Source organism: Stenella coeruleoalba (assembly GCF_951394435.1).
Source record: "Stenella coeruleoalba genome assembly, chromosome: 19".
Taxonomy (NCBI): Eukaryota; Metazoa; Chordata; class Mammalia; order Artiodactyla; family Delphinidae; genus Stenella; species Stenella coeruleoalba.
In genome coordinates this window covers 46,491,831-46,515,354 of record NC_137165.1, presented here as the reverse complement: position 1 = coordinate 46,515,354, position 23,524 = coordinate 46,491,831, and the positions used below count along the sequence as shown (strand labels likewise).

Below are 23,524 nucleotides of genomic sequence, written 5' to 3'. Positions count from 1 at the left end.
CCTCTACTGCGCATGGCACGTTGCGTACCTCCCTCCCAGCAACTGGCCTGGCGGCAACGCGGCCTTAAACCAAGGAGGCGGAGCTGAGATTGGGTCGAGACTGCTTGCTAACTCCAGGACCAGGTACCGGGCTGGCGGGGCCGCCTGGTGCGCTCCAGGGAACGGTCCCTCCTGCCCTGACGCCGATTCCATCTCCTCGGGGGCGGGCCTCCGGCAGAGCGGCCATCCTAAGCCCCCCCTCGCCTTCTACGGGCCCCTTTTCACCCGAATTCTCGATTCCCGCGATGAGGGGCTGCAGCCCGAGAGCAGAATAGGCTTGGGCCTGGCCCGGAGACACCGGAGCAGAGTTGCCGGGCTCCCTCTCCTCTTCCCCCCTCATTTTCAGGTGGGAAACCTGGGGCCCAGGTGGCAATTTGTCCTGATCTAGCAAAGAGGAGGCATATCCTAGGCTGCCTTCTCCCCGCATCCCCCCACCACATCCCCATCTCATCCCAGGCTGGATAGCCAGGGGGTCAGGCCCTCGTAAGAACAGAGATCAGGTACTCCCTGAATCAGCCTAAACAGAGCTTCTGACTGTCTCGTTTTCCAAAATGTTTAAGTGCTCACAGTAGATTGGGGTGGAGATGAGGGGCGGGGGTAGGGAGGTGAGCGAGAGAGAAGGGGTGTGGTTAAATAAAATTGTTCAAGTTTTCAGGAAATGGGGAACTAACTTCTATGCCCAGCCTTCTGCTAAGATATCCTAGTATATTCTAACTTGACTTCTCCCAAAAGAGCAAAAGCCGTTCGAATTGATTCTTTCCTTATTGTAATATCTGTTGGGGTAGAACCGTATTCCAATATGTATTTGTGGCATTAAAACAGTTTTTCATTGATTGATGGATACTTTTCTTTAGAGACCCCCGAGACTGTTTCTTGTCCCTGAGAGTTGAAGAAACCAAATCTTTCCTGATTTTCAAATCTCCTCAGGCCAGGAGCCTATTCAGCCATATGTTAGTGCTGAACGGGTTAAATCTGTTGCCCCACCCCCACCCTTTAACTAGGTTTCTTAGAGGTACTGTGGCGCAAATGCAGTGTTTATAGTTGTCATCGCAGACATGGAGGAAGTTTAGAAAACCAGTGACAAAAATAGGGAAAAAAGGAAAAATCAAAGTAAATGAACTCCTGTCTATACCACTTGGCATCTGGTCAACCTCAATGTCCAATCAGGTGATGCTTTTTCAGTCATTATATCTTTGCACACACAGTCTTGACACTTCTCCCTAAGCTTCTCTATTATCACTCATGGTTTCTAGAGCACAGGCTTTGGAACAGACCTGATCAGTCCTCCACCACTTGCCTGTGTAACTTTGTTTTTTTTGTTTGCGTGTTTTTTATTTTTTGGCCATACCACACAGCTTGTGGGATCTTAGTTCCCCAGCCAGGGATCGAACCTGCAGTAGAAGTGTGGAATCTTAACCACTGGATCACCAGGGAAGTCCCATGCCTGTGTAACTTTGGGCATTTAACCTCTCTGAGTCTTAATTTCCTGATCTGTGAAACGAGGATCTATAATACTTGCTGTGAGCTGATCTCCATGAAGCATTTAGCACAGATCCTGGCACATACTAAGTTCACATAAGTGTCTGCTGCTTTTATTATTTTTACCATTATTAAGTTAACAGATACAGGAGTGCCAATATTAAGTGTTGGTCACAGTAGCCCCTGGGAATGCAACAGTGAATGAAATGCGTTCCCTGCCTTGACAGAGTCTCTCTTCTAGTGGAGGAAACTGATAAATAGGCAATTAAGAGAGTGGTAGGTATAAGGGTTGAATACAGAGGCCAGACATCTAACATGGGTAGGGAGGGGCGGTCAGGGAGGACTTCCTGTAGCACAGGACACCTGAGATGAGTAGTGAAGGACAGGTAAAAGTTAACAGATTGGGAGAGTGTTAGTGGTCCACAAGGGGAAGCAGGATCGTTAAAGTTTTTCTTTGGGTTCCACTTCCTACCTGCCTTTCAAGCTGCATGTCCTAAATATGGACCTATTCCAAGGCTTACTTCCCAGCTCTCTGCTTTTCTCTCACCATTTTCCTCTTTAGTGAATTTTTGTCGCCCATATAGCTTTAACTGCTAACTTCCAAGTCCACATAGCCATCTCTAACCCCTCTTTTACGCATCAGTCTTTTCAGTACTTCTCTAACTGAATGCTATTTCTACTTGGGATATATAACTGTTTTCTCAACCTCAGGATGACCTAAAAACTCAAACTCATCTTTCCACCAAAACTTCCATCTCTGAGCTTTCCCATTTTGTCTTTGACACGCTACTCTTTTCCCAGTTACTTGGGCACACACAAAAAAAGTCGGAGTCATCAGAGTTGTTCACAGTTAGAATGGGTTCCCTGATTAGGTAGTGAGTCTCTGGCATGAGAAGTTTTCAAGCAGAGACTAGATAACCTTATATTCAGGAGTTTTTTTTGTTTTGTTTTGTTTTTTTGCGGTTCGCGGGCCTCTCACTGTTGTGGCCTCTCCCGTTGCGGAGCACAGGCTCCGGACGCGCAGGCTCAGTGGCCATGGCTCACGGGCCCAGCCGCTCCGCGGCATGTGGGATCCTCCCGGACTGGGGCACAACCCACTTCCCCTGCATCGGCAGGTGGACTCTCAACCACTGCACCACCAGGGAAGCCCCAGGAGTTTTTAAAAGCAGTTCTTCCAAAGGGTGGAGGATAGGCTCGATGACTTATGGTGTACTTACTAACTAAATTTCTTTATTTTTCCTTCTCCCTATCCATCTATTTCTTAATATTCCCTCTGCCACAGGCTCTTATCACCACAGATGTGGTCCAGTATAATTGTATTCTAACTGGCATTCCTTTTCTGGGTTATTTTCACCTCCCCCTCTCCCATCGTTTTGCAGATTAATATTCCTTAGAATGTTCCTTAGAACAAGGCTTCTCAAATGTCAATATGATGGTCCACAGATCAGCAACATTACCATCATATGGGAGCTTGTTAGAACTACCAGGCCCCACTTCAGACCTTCTGAATCAAAATCCGCATTTTAACAAGATCCCCAAGTGATTTACATGCACAATAAAGTTTGAGAGACACTACTGTAGACCACTGTTCTGTGTTTGTCACCTTTCTGTTCAAAACCTACAGTGGCTTCCTGCTGCCTGCTGAATAAGATCCGTGAGCTAGCATGCACTTAAGGCCTGTTAATTGTTCTCATATGTGTGGAGTTCTGCTTCTGTAACCGCCCTCACATTAATTGGAGAGTATATGCAAAGTGCTGAAATACTGCTCGGCACATTTGGTCAGTCCTTCAGTATTACTGAGTGCCTCCTCTGTGCTAGGCGCTACTCTAGAAACCAGGAGATACACCTGTGGATATGTAAGCACTAAATAATCAGCAGCTAATACTATTTTATGCTTGGAATTCCCATTTTCTTTAAGTCCTGTTTGACATTCAAGCCCCACCTCTTCAATGAAACTATCCAGGTCCACCTAGCTAACTGTAATCTTTCCCTTTGCTGAACTTCATAAAGTGTTGCCCATTTCTACTTTTGCATTCCCCAGACCTGCTGAATTAAAATCTTTGGAGGTGGGAGTTTGGGCGGGCATCCATAGATTTTTCTAACAACACAAATGAATTTGAAACACATCCTGATTTGGGAACCAGTGGTTCAGATCATTAGAGAAGCTGTTGAAGTGGCAGCCTAGAACCAGTTCTTGGGTCTCTCCAATTGGGCAGTTATATTTGTTTATACAGTGTTTTGGAATTGACTTTATTTTCTATTTCCAGAGCATAGATAATTCCTTCTGAGGATAAAAATCATCTCTTTATCTACATTAATATTCTCTTTCCTTTCTGTTGTAGACTACAGATGGACGTGGATGTTGTCTTCTCTTAAATTTCTTTGGCTTGATGCTTTGTGTTTAATGTTATTAGACAATGTGCATTCTAATAATCTTTTTTTCCCAAATTCAATCTATATTTTTACTATTTCGTAGCAGGATAAATTATTCTCAGCATGGTGGGGTGGGGCTTCTATACGATCAGTGTTGGGGTGAGAATAAATGCAATTTGGTAAAAATCTATAGATGATTTTGAAAGGCCTCCTCACTCCCCTGGATTGAAAACCATTGCTTCGCTTTCTCTGAAGCTGTTCTAAGGACTTTTAGATTCTGTGTACCACACTAAGTCCCCACCCCCATTGCCGTACCACTGCCACAACCCCTCACAACCCTACCCTACCTTAAAGAAAGGAGGGAAATGTGGCAGGGTTTTTTCTAGATTCTTCAAAAGCATTTCTGAGTATTTATTTTAATCATTTTACTTTTAAAATCAACTTTATTCAGATGTAATTCACCTATAACAAAATACACTTTTTTTTTTTTTTTTGGTTTTTTTGGCTGCGCTGGGCCTTCTTGTGGCGTGCAGGCTTCTCTAGTTGCAGCGCACAGGCTCTAGAGCGTTTGGGCTCAGTAGTAGTTGCAGTGTGCGGGCTTAATTGCGGTATGTGGGATCTTAGTTCCCTGACCAGGGATCAACGGGCCCCCTGCATTGGGAGCGCAGAGTCTTAACCACTGGACCACCAAGGAAGTCTCAAATACGCCTGTATTAAGTGTACAGTTTGTTGAGTTTTGACAGATACACTCACATAACCACCATGCAATAAAGATACAGAACTTTTCCATCACCCTGAAAAGTTCTCATGTGTCTCTTTGAAGTTGGTCCCTCATCTCACTGTTGGTCCCAGGCAAGCAAGATCTGCTTTATGGGACTTCCCTTGTGGCTCAGAGTTTAAGAATCCAACTGCCAGTGCAGGGGACACGGGTTCGATCCCTGGTCCAGGAAGATCCCACATGCCACGGAGCAACTAAGCCCGTGCGCCACAACTACTGAGCCTGTGCTCTAGAACCCGCAAGCCCCAACTACTGAGCCTGTGTGCCACAACTACTGAAGGCTGCGTGCCTAGAGCCCGTGCTCTGCAACAAGAGAAGCCACCGCAATGAGAAGCCTGTGCACCACAACAAAGAGTAGCCCCACTCACCACAGCTAGAGAAAGCCTGTGCGCAGCAACGAAGACCCAACGCAGCCAAAAATAATAAATAAAATAAATAACTTTATAAAAAAAAAAGATCTGATTTCTGTTGCATTTTTACTTTTTCTAGAATTTCATGTAAATGGAAACAGTATGTAGATCTGTGTCTGACTTCTTTCACTTAACATGAAATTGTTGCCTATATCAGTAGTTTGTTCCTTTTTATTGCTGAGTAGTATTACATTGGTGTATGTACCACATTTTAAAAATCCATTTACCAGTTGGCAGATGTTTGGATTGTTTCCAGTTTGGGGCTCTTGTGAATAATGCTTTTACAAGCATTCATGTACAAGTTTATGAGAAAATATGTTTTCATTTCTCTTGAGTAGATTACCTAGGAGCAGAATTGTTGGGTCATAAGAAGCTGCTACACCATTTTCCAGTGTGGCCATATGTGTTTGCATTCCCACCAGCAACGTATGAGAGTTCTGGTTGGTTGATATCAACACGTGGTATTGTCAGTCTTTATGTTTAGCCATTTTGGTGGCTGTTTAGTGGTATCTCATTGTTGGTTTATGAACATTTCCCTGATGACAAGTGATGTTGAACATCATTTCATGTGCTTAGTGGCGACTCATATATCTTTTGTTCAGATATGTTGCCCGTTGTTTAAGCTGAGTTGTCTTATTATTGAGTATAGAAATTCTTTATATATTCTGTATATAAAGTCCTTTGTAGACACACACACACACACACATATACATGCACACACAATATGTTTTCTCCCAATCTTTTCATTTTCTTAGTGGTGTCTTTCAAAGGCAGACATTTTTAATTTTGATAAAGATCAATTTATCATATTTTTTGTTTTATATTTCATGCTCTTGATGTTCTTTTTTTGAATCTCTACTTATCCCAAGATCATGAAGATTTTCTCCTCTGTTTTCTTTAGTAGTTTTAACTTTCTGTTTAGTTCTATGATCCATTTCAAGTTAATTTTTGTGTACGATGTTAGGTAAGGGTCAATGTTCATTTTTTCTAAACAGATATCAAGTTGTATCCAGACTGTCTTTCCCCATGAAATTACTTTGGCCATTCTTTTGAAAATTAATTGACCATATATGCATGGGTCTATTTCTGGATTCTCTTTTCTGTTCCACTGATCCATTTGTCTATCCTTAGACCAAAGTACACTGTCTTGATTACTATAGCAATAAAGTAAGTCTGGAAATCAGGTAATGTAAGTCATAACTTTCTTTTTCAAAACTGTTTTGGCTATTTTAGGTCTCTTGTATTTCCATGTAAACCTTAGACTCAGCTTATCAATTTCTTTTAAAAGTCTGCTGGAATTTTGATTAGCATTGCACTGAATCTGTAGATCAATTTGGAGAGAATTAACATCTTAATGATATAGAGTCTTCCAATCTATGAACATTGTGCAGACCTCTTATCTAGATCATCTTTAATCCCTCTTAGCAGTGTTTTATAATTTTAAACGTACAGGTCTTATCCATAATTTATTAAAATATTCCTAATTATTTTATGGTTTTGTAGGTATTATTGATGGTATTGTTTTTTAAATTTCATTTTCTACTTGGTTGTTGCTAGTATATAGAAATACAATTGCATTTTATAATTGACCTTTCTAAATTCATTTTAAGTATAATGATTTTTTTATAGAATACTTAGAGTTTTCTATGTATACAATCATGTCTACATAGAAAATCATAAAGAATTTTACATCTTTTCCAATCTATATGCCTTTTATTTCTTCTTGCCTTTTTGCATTGGCCAAGACCACTAGTACAATGATGAATAGCAGTGATAAGAACATTCTTGCCTTCCTTCTGTCCTTAGAAGAAACTCATTCATTCTTTTTACTGTTAATAGATGTTAGCTATAATTTTTTTTTAATTTTTGAATTTTATTTTTTTATACAGCAGGTTCTTATTAGTCATCAATTTATACACATCAGTGTATACATGTCAATCCCAATCGCCCAATTCAGCACACCACCATCCCCACTCCCCTGAAATTTTTTATACGTATCTTTTAGCAAGTTGACTTGGTAAATTCTATTTCTATTCTATTCCTAGTTGACTATTCCCAATTGACTAAGAGGTTTTTTTTCTTTAACTTGTGGGTTAGTGTTGAATTTTGTTAGATGCTTTTTCTCCATTTATTGAAATGATTGTATTTTTACTTGCTTACTCAGTTAATAAGGTAAAATGACATCGATTCATTTTTTAAAATTCCTTAAAATTGGTTGTTCTTTATTTGCAAACAACTTCAAACAAAGACAGTTTTGTGTACATTGACTCATTTTTAAATGTTAAACCAATCTGTTATTCCTGAAGTAAGCCCCACTCGGTCATGATGTATTATGCTTTTAGCCATTCTAGATATAAATTCTTAACTATAAATAGCAAACATAAGATAAGATCAGGATGATATGAAAAAAGATACATTTGAGAAATGGCCAAAGCTCTTGGAAATGGGTAACAAAAATGTAAAACTTAGTAGAAAGGTTGGAAAATAAAGTTTGAAGACGTCTCCTAGAAAGCAGAGAGTTGTAAAGTATGAGTGAAATAAATACAAAATTGGGGGCTAATTCTAGCAGTACACCTTTAACTATTAGAGTTTCTGTTCCTATTTCTTGTCAAAGAAATGATATTCCCCAGAATTGGAAGCCCCAAATCTCCACACTATAAAGGCTGACTAAGTGCAACTGACTAAGCAGCTAGTCCAGACCGCAGCGGGATGGAGGGCCTCTGGAAGGCCGTCTCCAGGGGAAAATCGGAATGGATGAGTTTGAGTGTATGGAAAAACACACTGATGAGACTAATAGCAGAAATGTTGAAGTATTTGGAAAAGTTAATAGCTACATGGAAAAACAAACAAGTGAAGAAATGAGGCCATTATTAACTCTATTAAATCATTATTTTCCCCCTCTAGGGGGGGAAAATGAGTGTATGGGGAAGAAGACGTGGTCACCTCTGTTTGCCTCAGTGAAGAACCATGTTTGCATAGTCCTAGTAATGTAAATTTGGACTATTGTTTTAACCAAAATTTATGTCAGAACTATGTTGGGAGAATGAAGGCAGGAATGTAGGGTGCAGGAAGTTGATGTAGGAGAGCTTAGTCTTCCCCTACCATGGTAGGAAGTTAGTAGATAAATGTCTAAAATGGATAAGTCATGACACATAAACAGCATTTAAGAATGATGATAAAAAGGAGGATAAACAGACAAAAGAATTGAAGGTAATTGCTTCTGCAGAGGGGTCAGTGGAGGGTTGGGTCATGAGAAATTTAAAGATTAATTTAAACAAAAAAACCCTATAAAAAACTTCTCTTACAGATATTGCAGTATTTCAGAATGTATTTGGCCAAAGTACATCCAGGTTTATTGTCACTTAAAGTTTCTCTAAACAAATCTTTAGAATCTAGGAATTTGTAGGTCTAGCACAGTGCTTTGAATGGTAGACTCATAGTAAGTTTTTGTTAATCAACAAATATTTCTATAAAAGCAGATTTGACTAACAACCTGTGTCTATTTTCCTTTTAGGTTTAAATTTTTGAAATTGAAGTAGGTCTACACGTTAGGAACTCATGTCTTTTCTTGTAAGTAAACCAGAGCGAATTAGGGTGAGTGTTTCTCTTCTTCTGGCTTTACTATTTTTTATTTTCTGAAAAGCAGTGTGTTTGGCAGATATTTTAGGAGGTTTTTGGGGTTTTTTTTTATGTGATGTTCAGAATCATACAGAAGTGAGGGATGTAGAAAGTAAAGTAGGTATTGCAGCCTCCACGCCTAAGAAAAGAACTTGCAGGGACATCCCTGGTGGCGCATTGGTTAAGAATCCACCTGTGAATGCAGGGGACACGGGTTTGAGCCCTGGTCCGGGAAGATCCCATGTACCGCAGAGCAACTAAGCCTGTGTGCCACAACTACAGAGCCTGTGTGCCACAACTACTGAAGCCCACACGCCTAGAGCCCGTGCTCCACAACATGAGAAGCCACCACAATGAGAAGCCCGTGCACTGCAACGAAGAGTAGCCCCCGCTTGCCACAACTAGAGAAAGCCTGCGTGCAGCAGTGAAGACCCAACGCAGCCAAAAATAAATAATAAATAAATTTTTTAAAAAAAGAAACGACTTTGCAGGCAGAGGCTGGCCAGAGACATAGAATATACCCACCAGCTTGTCTGATAGAGAAGAAACAAGGTGGCTTATTTTATGATTATCAGTCATTCAACATTAAATGAGTTGCTGGCCCTTTTCAGTGTAGACGTGTACCCACTAATGATCTGCCTGTTTCCTACACATTTTCAGTGAGTTTGTGTGTGTGTGTGTTTGTTTGTTTGTTTTTTTTTTGCGGTATGCGGGCCTCTCACTGCTGTGGCCTCTCCTGTCGCGGAGCACAGGCTCCGGACGGGCAGGCCCAGCGGCCATGGCCCACGGGCCCAGCTGGCTGCTCCGCAGCATGTGGGATCCTCCCGGACTGGAGCACGAACCCGCATCCCCTGCATCGGCAGGCGGACTCCCAACCACTGCGCCACCAGGGAAGCCCAGTTTGTGTGTTTTAAAAATCAGCATCGGACTTCCCTGGTGGCTCAGTGGTGGGGAGTACGCCTGCCAGTGCAGGGGACACAGGTTCGAGCCCTGGTCCAGGAAGATCCCACATGCCACAGAGCAGCTAAGCCTGTGTGCCACAACTACTGAGCCTGTGCTCTGGAGCCCGTGAGCCACAACTACTGAGCCCACATGCCACAACTACTGAGCCTGTGCTCTAGAGCCCACGAGCCACAACTACTGAGCCCGTGTGCCACAACTACTGAGGCCCGTGTGCCTAGAGCTTGTGCTCCGCAACAGGAGAAGCCACCGCGATGAGAAGCCCACGCACCACAGCAAAGAGTAGCCCCCGTTCACTGAAACTAGAGAAAGCCCGCATGCAGCAACAAGGACCCAATGCAGCCGAAAACAAATAAATTAATTAATAAAAAAAAAAATCAGCATCAGATTGTAATCATTGGAACACTTTTTTGAACCCGGGCCCTTGGCAGTGAAGGCACGAAGTCCTAACCACTGGACCACCAGGGAACTCCCATCATAGGTTTTAATTGAAGGCTTTTTGAAAAATTTTATTACACCTGAGAACTTCACTAGCTAAAATGACCTCAAGAACAAATACTGGGTTTAGCTTCTTTACAAGCTTCCTAAATGATTTCCTAAAAGACTATCTTGTTTATTATCAAGTACTCAATTTCTAACTGCTGTAGTAATTATTTTAAAATTCTGTAACACTGTATGTGTACTGTGAGACATTGTGAATATACCACTTTCTTTTTTTTTTCTCTTTTGGCCGCACGGCTTATGCAATCTTAGTTCCCCAACCAGGGACTGAACCCGGGCCACAGCAGTGAAAGCCTGGAATCCTAACCACTAGGCCACCAGGGAACTCCCTTAATATACCACTTTCTTTAAATATTAAGGTGTCAATTATATTTTGTGTTCCAGTGAATATAAATTTTTTATATCAATTTTTTAAATTTACAGTGTTCTTTTTTTAATTTGGAAAAAATTGATATAGAGAATGACGTTATAGTTTAAATTCATAGTCCATATTATGCAACTTATTTCTGAATGTTCCTTAATCTTCCTTTTTCTTATGTTTATGTGGTAAGAATAACTTATATTGGAAAGAGTAAACCTCGCTATTAATTAAGAGAAACAAAACAGAATCCCTCCTTAGCCTGAACTCTACCCAGTGGAAAGAATACCCCTAAGCCAAGCTTTAATACCAGCCCTTGAGTGAAATACAACCTTGATCCCATTGCTTTTATGTATGAGCTGCTTTTCTATTTCAACCTAACCTGATTCAGGTGAAACCAGACCGCTGATCAGTATGATGGAAATCCAATACTAGTTTGAAATAGTCCAGTAAAGTGAACCATAGATTAGTCATGCTAGTTTGGTCCTTGTAAACTTGGTAGAAAATGTAAACGTTGGTGATGTCTTTAGAAATCCCAGCGGATGAAAGAATATGCAGTTTGCTATTTCCTTTTACAAACTAATAGGGGCTTGTGAAAAACTGTTTCATCCCTATTTTCTGTGTGTGAATTCCAGTAGTTTTCAAATTGGCATTAATGATCCAAAGCATCTGTAATAGACAGCCATGGGATGAATAAGATGGAACCAAAAGGCAGTTTTATGTATAGGAAGGACAAAAGCATGCTCCATTATCAGGGCCAGTGCTACTTATTTCTCATCTGTCAGATTTAAGAATTGTTCATCAAATTAGGCAAAGAAGAATAGAGAAAGGAATTAATCTATTGTGTTCAGTTGATTTAAATCCAAGATTCTTTTCAAAACTTTTCCACAGAAATGTAGCTTAACTGTACTGCATGGTTCGCTTTTTGTAGTTGTCTTTTTATCTGTCTAATGGCTGATAGTTAATTTTCTGTGGCTTGGAAGAAATACTAATTCTCTTTGGGGTTTTCCTCTTTAGCGGTGGGTCTCGGAAAAGTTCATTGTTGAGGGCTTAAGAGATTTGGAACTATTTGGAGGTAAGTACAGTATGGCATTTAGCCATCACTTCAGGATAAATATCGCTGCCTTTTTGTTGATTAAATCAATTTATAGAAATTAGCAATTTAAGGGCAAGTTGTTATATTTGTTTGGCTACAGCTGTTATATTTACTTGGCTCCTTTTTGAATCCATGCTTTCCCCAAAATTTGAGGACTAATCTGGCAGTTGTCCTTGGCCTGTCTCGATTGTTAGAAAGCCAGTATTTACTTAAAAGCACACGTGTTTCTTCTAAGTATTTGGCTATGAAATACATATTCTTAAAGGAAAACAAAGTAGGTGTTTAAAAGTCTCTAGCCTTGAAGATTTAAAAAATAAAATTATAGTCAGGACAAAGGTAGCAGTGATATAAAAGTTATGGTTTTTCTGATCAATCTAGTTGACTCATCTTTTCATGAGACTTAGAGACTAGAGAAAAAAAAAATCTGTCAGGATAAAAATACTAACTTCCTATTGTAAAATCTAAATGTTGATTCAGAAGTAAAGTAGGTTTGCAATTTTGAGGTTTAACAAATCCAGGCACTCCCCTTTGGCTATTTTCCAACTGAGCTGTTTTGGGAACTGTGATCTTGACTTAAGGCAAGGAAAATTCTTTTTCTATAAAAATAATAGTAGTAAAGCCCCTTTCTTTTTATCTGTACACCATGATACTCTCTTCAGCTCCTATAGCTAAAGAAATGGGTTATCAGATAGAGTGTGTTGGTTAACTGATCCAAACTACCTCGAGAGGCTTGAGTAATTGAAAACTCAAACTTGCTAGTGACTAGGTAGCACCTATTAATTTATTTTCCCTACTGCCACTCAAAGAACTTCTGGAGTTGAATTATTCATAAACTTTGTCAAAGGGTTTTAGAGAAGATAAATAAGAGTTTAGAAAAATGATGAGTTATTTTTGTTTTGGTTATAAGAATAAAAGTAATCTGCACAGTAAAGGAAAGGCTAGTGGAACAAAAATACTATGTTCTGGTGCTATTCTCATTTTTTTCCCCAGCATTAAGGGCAATACAGTGGTTTAAAAGTAAACATTGGCATCGATGGAAATTGAGTTGGAAGTCCAGTTTACATTAATTAGCTAAAAATATTCCAGTTATGTGAATTAGATGAATGGATTTTGGTTTCAGTGTCTTGAGTGTAGGATCTCTGGATGTCTTTTGATAATTCCCTAGTCTCTGGTCTGAGGAGGATGAAGAGATTGTTCTGTATATTGTTTACAGCTTAATGAAGTGTATGTTACCAAGCTGATACAGCTTGGAATTTGCCTTCTGCTCTAAGAAGCCTTGGTTTGATTTCCTTTTACCTATTCACCTGGCTTATCTTTGACTTGTAAGAAGCCCCTCTTAAGCAGCCGCTCCTGCCATTTATATACCAGAAAACTGATGTCCGTGGCACACACACACAAATCTTATTTTGATAAATTGAGGCTAATTTACTCTGCACCCAATATCTAGCAATATAATTTAAGATATTTGGAGATGTGTAATCATTCCAATACTTTACAGTTAAAATCTTTACTTTGATCACTTTTCAGAATAGAGAAAATAAAAAGCACAGATACAGAATTCGTCTTCTTTTGGAGCAGAAAGTCATTTAAGTTGTCCTTTGCTTTATTCATATTCATCAGGAGTAGCAGAGAGCCAAAAAGCCCTTGCTTTATTTTCATTTAGAATAGAATGTATCTGACTGGAGAATCAAATTGGGTAATGGTCCCACAAACACATGTGACTGTATTAAAACTTTTTTGTCTTTTTTTTTGGAAAACCTGTTTTCTAGTCCCTGCACTCCCTGGGAAATAGCCAACCATGCATATAATTTTATAATGAATTTTTTGTTCACAGTGTAAGACTCTGAAAGTAGCCTATTGAAAGTAACATTGTGTGCTGATGGAAAGTAATTGTATGACCAGAACTATAGCAGTTGAGTTGTACTCAGTAAAGAATACCCGTAGAATAAGAGCCTTGCCAAGTTTTGAAGAGCCATAGGTTCATGTTTAAAACTCCATCTATCTGCAGCATTTTTACTGTGGATCTCTGGGGCTGTGTGTGTGTGTGTGTGTGTGTGTGTGTGTGTGTGTGTTTATATGTAGCACTGCAGGCACTTTTTGCTGTAATGATTCTTAAGTGGTTTCCATTAGTAAATGTAGTCCTAAGTGCAGTAATTGCTGTTCTGAATGTGGGTGTGTCTTCTTCCAAAACCCAAAATGCCAACACTCAATCTCTCCACTCCAGAGCAGCCTCCGGGTGACACTCGGAGAAAAGTAAGTGATTTTCCAGGCTCTAGCACTGTGGCTTGTTGCATGGAGGTGACTTGTGGAATGTTGTATGTTTTTTTGGTTGGCTTATCATTTTATGTTTCTGCTCATCTGTCACTGAGTTTTATACATGGTATAATTGTTCTCCTTGTGGGGACTTAGGTTTCACGCTAGAGAGATTCTGATGTGTACTTTGAAAACTGAAAAACTCTCAGGCACTTTTTCCGTCTCCTCCCCTTTGTAGCCTTACCAGTCACCAGCCACCCCCACCAAAAACTAAAAGGGACAGTTTCAACACTCTAACATGTGGTTATCTTTCAGTGGCTAGTAGTACTAAGTTTCCCATCCTTAGTCTATTAATAATAGATTTCAGTCCACAGAGATAATATAGATCTCTGTCTAGATTATAAGGCAGGACGTCAAATCTAGTTTAAAAACAAAACCCCATGTTTTAAAGTACAAAACAGAAAATGTATTTTTTTGGCAGAAGTTTCAAGACTCTTGCCCTGCTTCTTACTCTTCTAGTTTATTTTACCAGTGGAAATAACAGCAGCGTGCCAAGCTGCTTTTTTTTTTTTAATTTGTTTATTTATTTATTTATTTTTGGCTGCCTTGGGTCTTCGTTGCTGCGCGCGGGCTTTCTCTAGTTGGGGCAAGCGGTGGCTTCTCTTGTTGCGGAGCATGGGTTCTAGAGCGCGTGGGCTTCAGTAGTTGTGGCATGCGGGCTCAGTAGTTGTGGCTTGCAGGCTCTAGAGCGCATGCTCAGTAGTTGTGTCTCACGGGCTTCGTTGCTCCACAGCATGTGGGATCTTCCCTGACCAGGGCTCGAACCCGTGTCCCCTGCATTGGCAGGCAGATTCTTAACCACTACGCCCCACCAGGGAAGTCCCCAAGCTCCTTTTGATACTGTGAATCAGTGTCTTATACAGAGAGGATAAGAGCCCTTTTCTCCATAGACGTCTTCCTCTTTTCGGATAACAGACCTTTGTGCCTTTTGCAGGCAGCTCCAAGGTGAGTGAAGGGTGATGCTGCTGACTAGGGATTTCTTTCTGAGTAAAGCTTGGCTGCGCTTTCCTAGCCAAGAGCACTTCACTATCAGATCCCAATATTTTCCAGTCAGGAGACCAAAAACGTGCCCTATAGGATCAGTTGGGTATTTTTCCAGAGTACAGCGCCAATTATATATAGTTCTTATATTTTCACAGCGGCTGACGTTATACCAAAAGTTATCCTGTGTGAAACCTTTGGGAGGTTGAATGTGCTTATTTGTTGGACATTTCATAAATATTGTGTTTGTGGGCTTTATTGCATTTTGTCTTTAAACAAGCTCTTTAAACAAAGTTATCCTTTTATGGTCATTTCTGGATAGCAGTAGCTTATGTGTTTTTCAAATGCTTCAAAATGAACAAAGTGCTTTTCATGGTGGGGGAAACTAAGAAAAGACTTCGATAGAATTCGTTTCTTTCTCTAGGCAATTTGAGATTATACATTATACTAATAAAACCGTGCCATGCTATGTTTAACGAGAATGGGCTAAATATCTCCTTTTCATCTGAATTTTGACCTTTTCTAAATCGGAAGCAGTATAATGGACTAACCTGCCTTTCTTGTGGTAAAACCAGACCAAATCTCTTCCTTTCAAAATAGTGCCTTTGTTTGTTTGTTTTCCTAAATAAAGGTCGCCTTCTGTCTGAGTTCAGACTATAGAACATCCACAAAGTAGAAAGCATCCATTTTAGGGTCATTTCCGGGGAGTTGGGGACAGAATGGTAGAGGGGTCACAGCAGCCACCAGACGAGTTCATTTCATGCGATTCTGGATTTGCCCAATGAACTCATCTTCCCAATTACCTAAAGAATTTCATTTTCTAAACCTAACACTTTGAAGTAGTTTTCCATAGTCAACGAAGACAGTAGAAATATTGTCAACTTACGAACTAATCATATCAGTAGTTTAATGAATCATTTCTCACCTAGGCTCAACAAAAGTGTGGCTTCAGTGTGTAGCCTGGTAGGTAGTATGTCTTACGTGCACTCCTGGCAAGGAAAAGGGAGATAGGTAATTTTAAGAAAAAAGTATCCTATATGTAGTTTATCCAAAGGGAGTTATTTAAAGTGCCTATAAAAGAATTTTTTTAAATCTCAGGTCTCAGCTGTTCCTCATAGTCCTTTTTTTTTTTCAAATTAGAGAAACAAGGAGTTTGCCTAGAGATCAGAGGAGAGACCTTCAAATACAAAGTCATTCTAGGTTTGTCCTCGTTGGGGCCATATTGTTACCTGCTAAAAAATGCAGTCCTTTCTCACATGCAGGTGTCAGATTCTGATCTGTGAAGTTCCCCTGGTAACAGGGAAGCTAGGGAATGTGTTGTAGGAGGGCTGGCGTTTGCGGTATAAGTCAGCATGTGGAACTGTCTCCAGTGGAACCGACTGGTACGTTTGCTCTCCTCTCCAGCCCATGGGAATAACAAGGTCATGGGCAGAAAACCTCCTGAGTTCAAACGTTGCTTAAATGATTACTTTTTAAGTAGATGCCAGTACTGTTGTAGGCCTTGGGGAATACATCAGTGAAGGAGACAGACAGGCCCTGCCCCGACAGAGCTTGCGTTCTAGTAGAGAAGACAGGCAGTAGACAAAATAAACTGCAGTGACCGCTATGAAGAAAATCAAGCAAGATGACATAATAGAGTGACTGGGAGCTGCTTTACTCGGCGGGACAGAGTCTTCAATGAATAGGTGACATTTGAGACCTCAAGGACGAGGAGAAGCAGCGATGGGAAAATAGTGGGGCAGGAGTGTCCCAAACGGAGGGACAGCCGGTGCGAGGTTGCTAAGACTGCTGGTTCGTGGGGGTCAGGTGCGGTGGGTCAGGGCAGCCCCGTGTGGGGCGAAGTCATGGAAGTAGGCAGCGGCCGGGTCGTGTGGATCCTCACAGGCCAGAGTAGGGGGTGTTGGGTCCGAAAGCAAGCCCCTGAGTTTTGTGTTAACCGGTGACACTGATTTTATTGAGGGCAGGTCGATACTTGAGAAAACAGCAAAACAGAGCAAGAGTCTGTGCAGCGGGTTAGAGGTATGAGGTGAAGCTGGGACTCCCCAAAGTCAGCCTAGCCGGCGGCGACGTTCTCAGCAGCTGGGGAGTCGCCGTGTCGGAGCTCTTGGTTTAGGCTTTTTGCTCAAATTGTTACCGAGTCCAAGCTTGCTCCGCTCGCCGCACACCAGGTCAATAAATTGGGAGACGAGGTGTTGAGGCCAGGGATATGACTTTATTCGGAAAGCCGGCAGACCGAAAAGATGGCGGACTAGCGTCTCCAAAAAAACCATCTTATCGGAGTTTGGATGCCAGTTTCTTTTATAGAACAGAGCGGGGAGGAGATGAGGAAGTAAAGTAAAAAGGCCGTAAGTTTTGCAAATATCACCTTGAATGGCCAGCCTCGGGGAGGGGATGTGTTCATTTCTTCTTTCTCGCAGCCATCCACAGGTGGACGGGGGTCAGGATGCTTCCCTGAACAAGCTTCCCTGAACAAAGGCACTTTGGTTTAACATTCAGGCAGAGGGGCAGGGTTCCCTGAGGCAGGCCATTGTGTATAGACAGTATCCTTTAGTGAACAAAAGCAATGGAAGCAAAGGTTAAAGTAAAACAGATCCAACATGGAGTCAGATTTGGTTCTTCCCTGTTACGAAATCTGTACTCCATTTTGTTCCTTGATTGTCTGTGTGAGGCACTGGCTGGCACCAGTATCTTGTTTTGAAGACAAGATAGTTTCAAGAAGCTACAGTGGCTATTAAGTCATCCTAGAATCTGTTTTCAGAGCATTTGGAAACACAGAAACCTGTAAAAAACAAAATCAAACCGACTTTAACTATCGATCAAGCCCTATTTAGGAGTCTCTGTTTTCTCCATTTTCTCTGTTCCATCTTCTTTGCTGAACAGGAGAGTGACCAAAAAGTAGACAGCAAAAGAGAGAGGGGAAGAAAAGAATTCATATTTATTGAATACCTGTGATACACCAAGTCGTGCTAAGCTCTTTACATATTTTATCTCATTTCATAGTCACAACAACCCTATGAAGTGGGGATTGTTCCACGGATGAGATGATGAAGATCTCAGGGCTTAGAGGGACCTGCCCAGGGTCACAGAGCAAGGGATAGACTGAGTTCAAGTTCTGCCTATCCCTGGCCCCTAAGCCTCGAGTCTTCACATTATACCATATATTTTACTTAAAATAGCCTTTCCCAAATCATCTTCCCCCAAATTTAACGGATGTTAGGCACAAAAAGACTTCTCTGGACAGGTATCTTTGGGAAATGTTAGGTTAAACGAAGTTATACTTTGTCAAATTACAGAACTTCTCAAAGCCCTTAATATGGGAGTACCCCTTGTGGTTGTCCATGAGAAGGAGAGTGCTGCATTTTGTAACTTAATTGGACGTGTAAACTTCTTTCATGCGTTAACTGGCAGGATCTGTGTTCCATGGGGCCTCCTTTGGGGAAATCCTGCATTAAAACAACTAGGTAGAAAAGTGGACAAGAGACAGAAATAGGCATTTTCACTCTGGAGAAAACCCACGTAGCCAATAAATGCATGAAAAGATGCTCAACTTCATTAGCACTCGGAAATGTAAATCAGACCCACAATGAGACTGGCAGAAATGAAGTCTGAATATACCAAGTGTTGGGGAAAAGATGGATCAACAAGAACATACATGTATCGCTGGCGGGCATGTAAATTGATATAACCATTGTGGAAAACCGTTTGGCATTTTTTTCTAAAGTCGAATGTTCATATGCTCTGTGACCTCCAGTTCCACTCCTGGGTGTAAGCTTTAGTGTAACCCCTGCATTTATGTGTCAAGAAACACATTCAAGTGTGTTTGTAGCAGCACAGTTCATAATAGCAGAATGAAAAGTAACTGCAAAAGCCCCTCAGCATTGGAAGGATAAATTGAGGTATGTTCACAAGATGAGCATTATCCAATATGGCTAAATACAACAATATAGGTGAATCTTAGAAATAGAAAGTTGATCGAGTTGGAACTGGGATTTGCTAACAGGGCTCAATTCTGCTTGACTGGGCTCCTCTTAACGTTAAGTGGTGCTGGAGGTAAAACCCCGTTTGGTTTCTTTCGTCACTGGCAGCATCAACTGTTTTGAAACCAGATGTGTTTCAAACATCAGGCACCCCACCCCCACCCCAAGGTGATACCAGCACGTCAGAATATTCGCGACTCCAGCACTTTTCTGTCTCGTGCTGAGCCAAGAGCCTTCGTGTATTCAAAGACCTTTTCCTGATCAGAGGGCAGGTTTAGGAACGCAGCATATGACATGTGAGCTGGCCTAAGGCTCTTTGTTTCAGTTAGACATACATCTCAAGAAAGAGGATCCCAAAGAAAGAAAACTACTCACAGTCCCTAAATCGTACAAATAAATTTAGGTTTGGAAGAAGGAAACTGAACCTATTAAACTGAAGGAAGAGCCATTGGCCTGCCATGTATTTTGCCGGGCACTTTTCCATCAGGACCTCACATGTGACACCCACATCCTAAATGGCTGGAATCCAGCTTCATTTGCAGCCTGGGTGCACAGGGACGAGGGAGCAGGTCACTTCTGCTGCCTGGGATGATGGCTGAGACCTGACAGCTCTGTTCCCTGCCTGCAGCCCAGTGTGTTAGCTGTTTTCTGGCTTCACTTGGAAATGTCAGGGAATGATTGGTCTGGCCTCTTGGTTTGCTAACAAGGGGGCCTCTTATGGCCACATTTTGCCTATAGCAAGATTCAACATCTGATCTTTGGGTTTTTTTAGTCAGGACCTTAAAAATAGGACCCTAGGGACTTACCTGGTGGCGCAGTGGTTAAGAATCCGCCTGCCAATGCAGGGGACACGGGTTCGAACCCTGGTCCGGCAAGATCCCACATGCTGTGGAGCAACTAAGCCCATGCGCCACAACTACTGAGCCCACGTGCCACAACTACTGAAGCCCATGAGCCTAGAGCCCATGCTCTGCAACGAGAGAAGCCGCCGCAATGAGAAGCCTGCGCACCGCAAGGAAGAGTAGCCCCTGCCCGACACAACTAGAGAAAGCCCGCGCACAGCAACAAATACCCAACGCAGCCAAAAAAAAAAAAAAAAAAGGACCCTAATGTAGCAGGAAATTCAAGAGAAACCCCACCTCTCCATTCCCCTTCTCTTTTCTAAATGTGCCTTTCTCCAGACATCCTTTCCCAAGTAAGAATTTCATAGTTTTTAGCAAATGAGCCAGCTGTTGGGAAGGACAAGCAAACCAAGTGTTGACTAGAGCTGGCCCTTGTCCCCACCCCCACTCGTAGATAGCGCTCACGCTTGCTCTGATATTAGTGCCAGTGACTGCATTGAACAGCTGATGCTTTACTTTCTATTTCTCATCAAGTAGGGCTGGAACTGTTTCTTTGCTCCAGGGTCAGAGTTTGTATGTTTGTTTACATGCCAGTCTCCTTGTGGGTCTGAATTACCATCTCCCCACTCTCATCCCGTCCCCAAGTTCCTCTTACTAACCTGTTTTTCTTTTTCTTTAGACCAATGAGGCAAGCGCAGAGTCGATAGCATCCTTTTCTAAACAGGAGATCATGAGTAGCTTTCTGCCGGAGGGAGGGTGTTATGAGCTGCTCACCGTTATAGGTAATGTCCAGGACTGTCATGCTCCAGGGAATCATGGCAGCCGTCTCAGCATCCTCGGGTGAATGTGTGCCAGAAGCTGTCAGCCAGTTGGCAGGATTCGTGGAGACAAAACTGGCTTTTGTGGTTCTTCTATGGTTTTCTTCTTCCAAGTGTAGGGGAAGAGATCATGTTTCCAGGAGAGAAGCTCTTTTCAATTTTTCCTTTTGGGCTGTACACTTCTGGTGTCCTGGGCCATAGTCAGTTAGAATAGTTGGCTGAGAAGGAACTGATGGAAGAAAAATCAAGAAATAACAGAAATGAAAGTTTTAACTTGAATTTTCTTTTAAAATCAAGTCTCTTTAAGGAAGATGAAAACCTGTGTTGCTCTCGTCCCTGTTTATGGCATTTCCCTTTTCTTTTAGGCAAAGGATTTGAGGACCTGATGACAGTGAACCTAGCAAGGTACAAACCAGCGGGAGAGTATGTGACAGTACGAAGGATTAACCTAGAAGCTTGTTCCAATGAGATGGTGACATTCTTGCAGGTAATCGAACGTGAATGTGACACTTGGAGGGAGGGCTCTTAGTTCCAGCAGTAACCACAAGGCATCTTTACATCTGTCTTCTGAAACAGCTGGCGGGAAACGAAGGTAGACCAAGCCAGGAAGTTACGGAAGCTCTTGGTGAAGAATCTTGGGCATTTGGCATTAAGGGTTCTGTAACACTGCTCAGCCCAATTTATATTCCCCTCTTCTTCACCAGATCCTCCTGTGACTCATTTATTCACGTATTTATTATTCAGAGAGGCTAAGTAACTCGCCCCTGGTCGCTCACACTAGTAAGTGGCAGAGGCAGGCTTCACACCCAGACAGTCTCTTTCCAGGTGCGGGGCAGCTCACCTGGCCACGGGCGACTGTCTTCCGACTCTTAGTGTCCTGTTTGCCTGAGGTTCCTTTCTTCTGGAGAAGCAAGTAGCTGCCCTCTTGTTAAACTGGGAGACACTGCAGGTCTAGTAAGTGCCTGGGGATGAAGGCTTGCCCTGGGAACTCCCTAGATTTAGGGCCTGGCTCAGTGTATTTTCAGTACAGTTGGCTGCAGCCCCTCCCCCTTCTTCAATTACAATGTTTTTCTGAACTCACGCTTATCTGACAGTGCTCCAGTACCAGTTCATGTGTTCAGAGTAGTTTTGGGGTCTGAGGATGGAACAGAATGTCAGTCCCAGCTCAGTTATTTGGGAAGAAACTTACCTGAGTTTGTTCTAGAGCACATTTGAGCTTTGTGATTCTTGTCTTTATCCCGTACAGCCGTGGACAGGCAGAAGGTGCTGCTGCCTATTTGACCTTGGCTCATTTCCCAGAGGCCAGGACCCTGGAGTTGCTGTAGTTCTTTTGTCCAAATTTTTTTTCACATCTTTTGTCCAAATTTATTTTAAAATTCCATCGGTCTTACGCTTTTCATAGCTGCTTCTGAGGAAGGGAGCTCTCAGCCTGAGGTCGCTGGAGAAATCTATTCTAATGTTTAGTAGTTGTTGTTTGTTCTTTAATGCTTTCTTTCCGTGTTTCTATTGCTAACAACATTTTCCTTTATAATAGGAAAACACTTATTTGTTTTATCTTTTTTTTTAATTTAAAAATTTTTTGGGTCTTTGTTGCTGCGTGCTGGCTTTCTCTAGTTGCAGCGAGTGGGGCTACTCTTCCTTGCGGTGCGCGGGCTCCTCATTGTGGTTTCTTGTCTTGTTGCGGAGCACGGGCTCTAGGCGCGCGGGCTTCAGTAGTTGTGGTTCGCGGGCTCTAGAGCGTAGGCTCAGTAGTTGTGGCGCGTGGGCTTAGTTGCTCCACGGCGTGTGGGGTCTTCCCAGACCAAGGATCGAAGCAGTGTCCCCTGCATTGGCAGGCAGATTCTTAACCACTGCACCACCAGGGAAGTCCTTGTTTTCTTATCTTAAAGAGGAGTTCTGTGCCTGGGCCCTTGAAGTTGAGCTAAGCTTATAACTTCCTAAGTCTGCAGTAGGCAGTTTGTTTTCATGGCCTCCGAGGTGGTGCACTGTGACCCTCTGCTGTGGTGTTAGCAGTTTCCCTGTTGGCAGGGAATGGTTTCTCGAGGTGCTTTAGGATTGGCTGGCAGAGCCCAAGTTAGGCAGAAGCTGGCGAAGGAGGGCTGGCTTCCCTGCTGAGATGGCAGAGCCTGGTTCCTTTCATACTGGCGGCACCTGCTCGGGCTGCTCCCAGGATTCTGAGCAGGGCACGCAGGGAGGCCTGGTCCCCGTATTACTCGTGCTGCCACCTTCATGTTGAGCGTCCTCCTCGGGGCCCCTTGGTTCTGACTGCAGCTCACCATTGCTTTCAGGGGGAGCTCCATGTCTCTAAGCTCTTCAGCCATCCCAATATCCTGCCATATCGAGCCACCTTTATCGCAGACAATGAGCTGTGGGTTGTCACATCATTCATGGCATATGGTGAGTGGGGAAGGTGTCCTGGCAGGGATGGGTTCTAAGAACTCTGCTGTCAGCTTGCTCACGTGCTGTCACCCTGTGCTCCGTCCCCACGATCCTCTCCCTCAGGCTCTGCAAAGGACCTCATCTGCACACACTTCACGGACGGCATGAATGAGCTGACGATTGCTTACATACTGCAGGGGGCGCTCAAGGCCCTGGACTACATCCACCACATGGGATACGTGCACAGGTGCTTTCTTGGGCCTGTTAACCCTTTATAAGAGTGGTATCTGGGCCCACGAGCCCTCGAGTAAAGGTTGACTGAAGCTAGTGAAGCCAGAGTTTAAAGCAAGGGTCAAATCCTGCCCTTGCCTCTGCTGGGAGGGCAGAGCATTTACCCTGTCAGCGCTAAAGCTACTGACTTTCTCTTTACCGAGCAGCTTGGTCCCGAGTACGAGGGGAACACCTGACGTGGGCCTCTGCACCCCACCTTCTCCTTCCTTGGAGCACCCATACTGGGGTGTGCCCTGGAGTCAGCCCTATGCTGGGAGGCTCGGGAGAAGACAGACTGCTCTGTAGATGGTGTCCAGAAAAGCGGCTCGTGG

At 42.6% G+C, this 23,524-nt stretch overlaps 1 protein-coding gene across 12 annotated transcripts in view; it reads left to right on the top strand.

The window, feature by feature from the left end:
• Positions 1-23,524, top strand: part of STRADA (STE20 related adaptor alpha) — a 29,768-nt gene continuing 6,244 nt past the window's right edge. Inside the window, exons 1-8 of one of the 12 annotated variants that reach the window (XM_079903834.1) lie at positions 2-123; positions 8,594-8,649; positions 11,534-11,591; positions 13,837-13,865; positions 20,405-20,507; positions 20,909-21,030; positions 22,832-22,940; positions 23,046-23,169. In XM_079903834.1, the coding sequence (XP_079759960.1) occupies positions 8,638-8,649; positions 11,534-11,591; positions 13,837-13,865; positions 20,405-20,507; positions 20,909-21,030; positions 22,832-22,940; positions 23,046-23,169 (557 nt within the window). In that variant the 5' untranslated portion in view covers positions 2-123; positions 8,594-8,637. Of the gene's footprint in view, positions 386-8,593; positions 8,674-11,533; positions 11,592-13,836; positions 13,866-20,404; positions 20,508-20,908; positions 21,031-22,831; positions 22,941-23,045; positions 23,170-23,524 lie in introns of all 12 variants that reach the window. The other 11 variants (XM_079903829.1, XM_079903835.1, XM_079903833.1 and 8 more) reach the window with 11 other exon arrangements.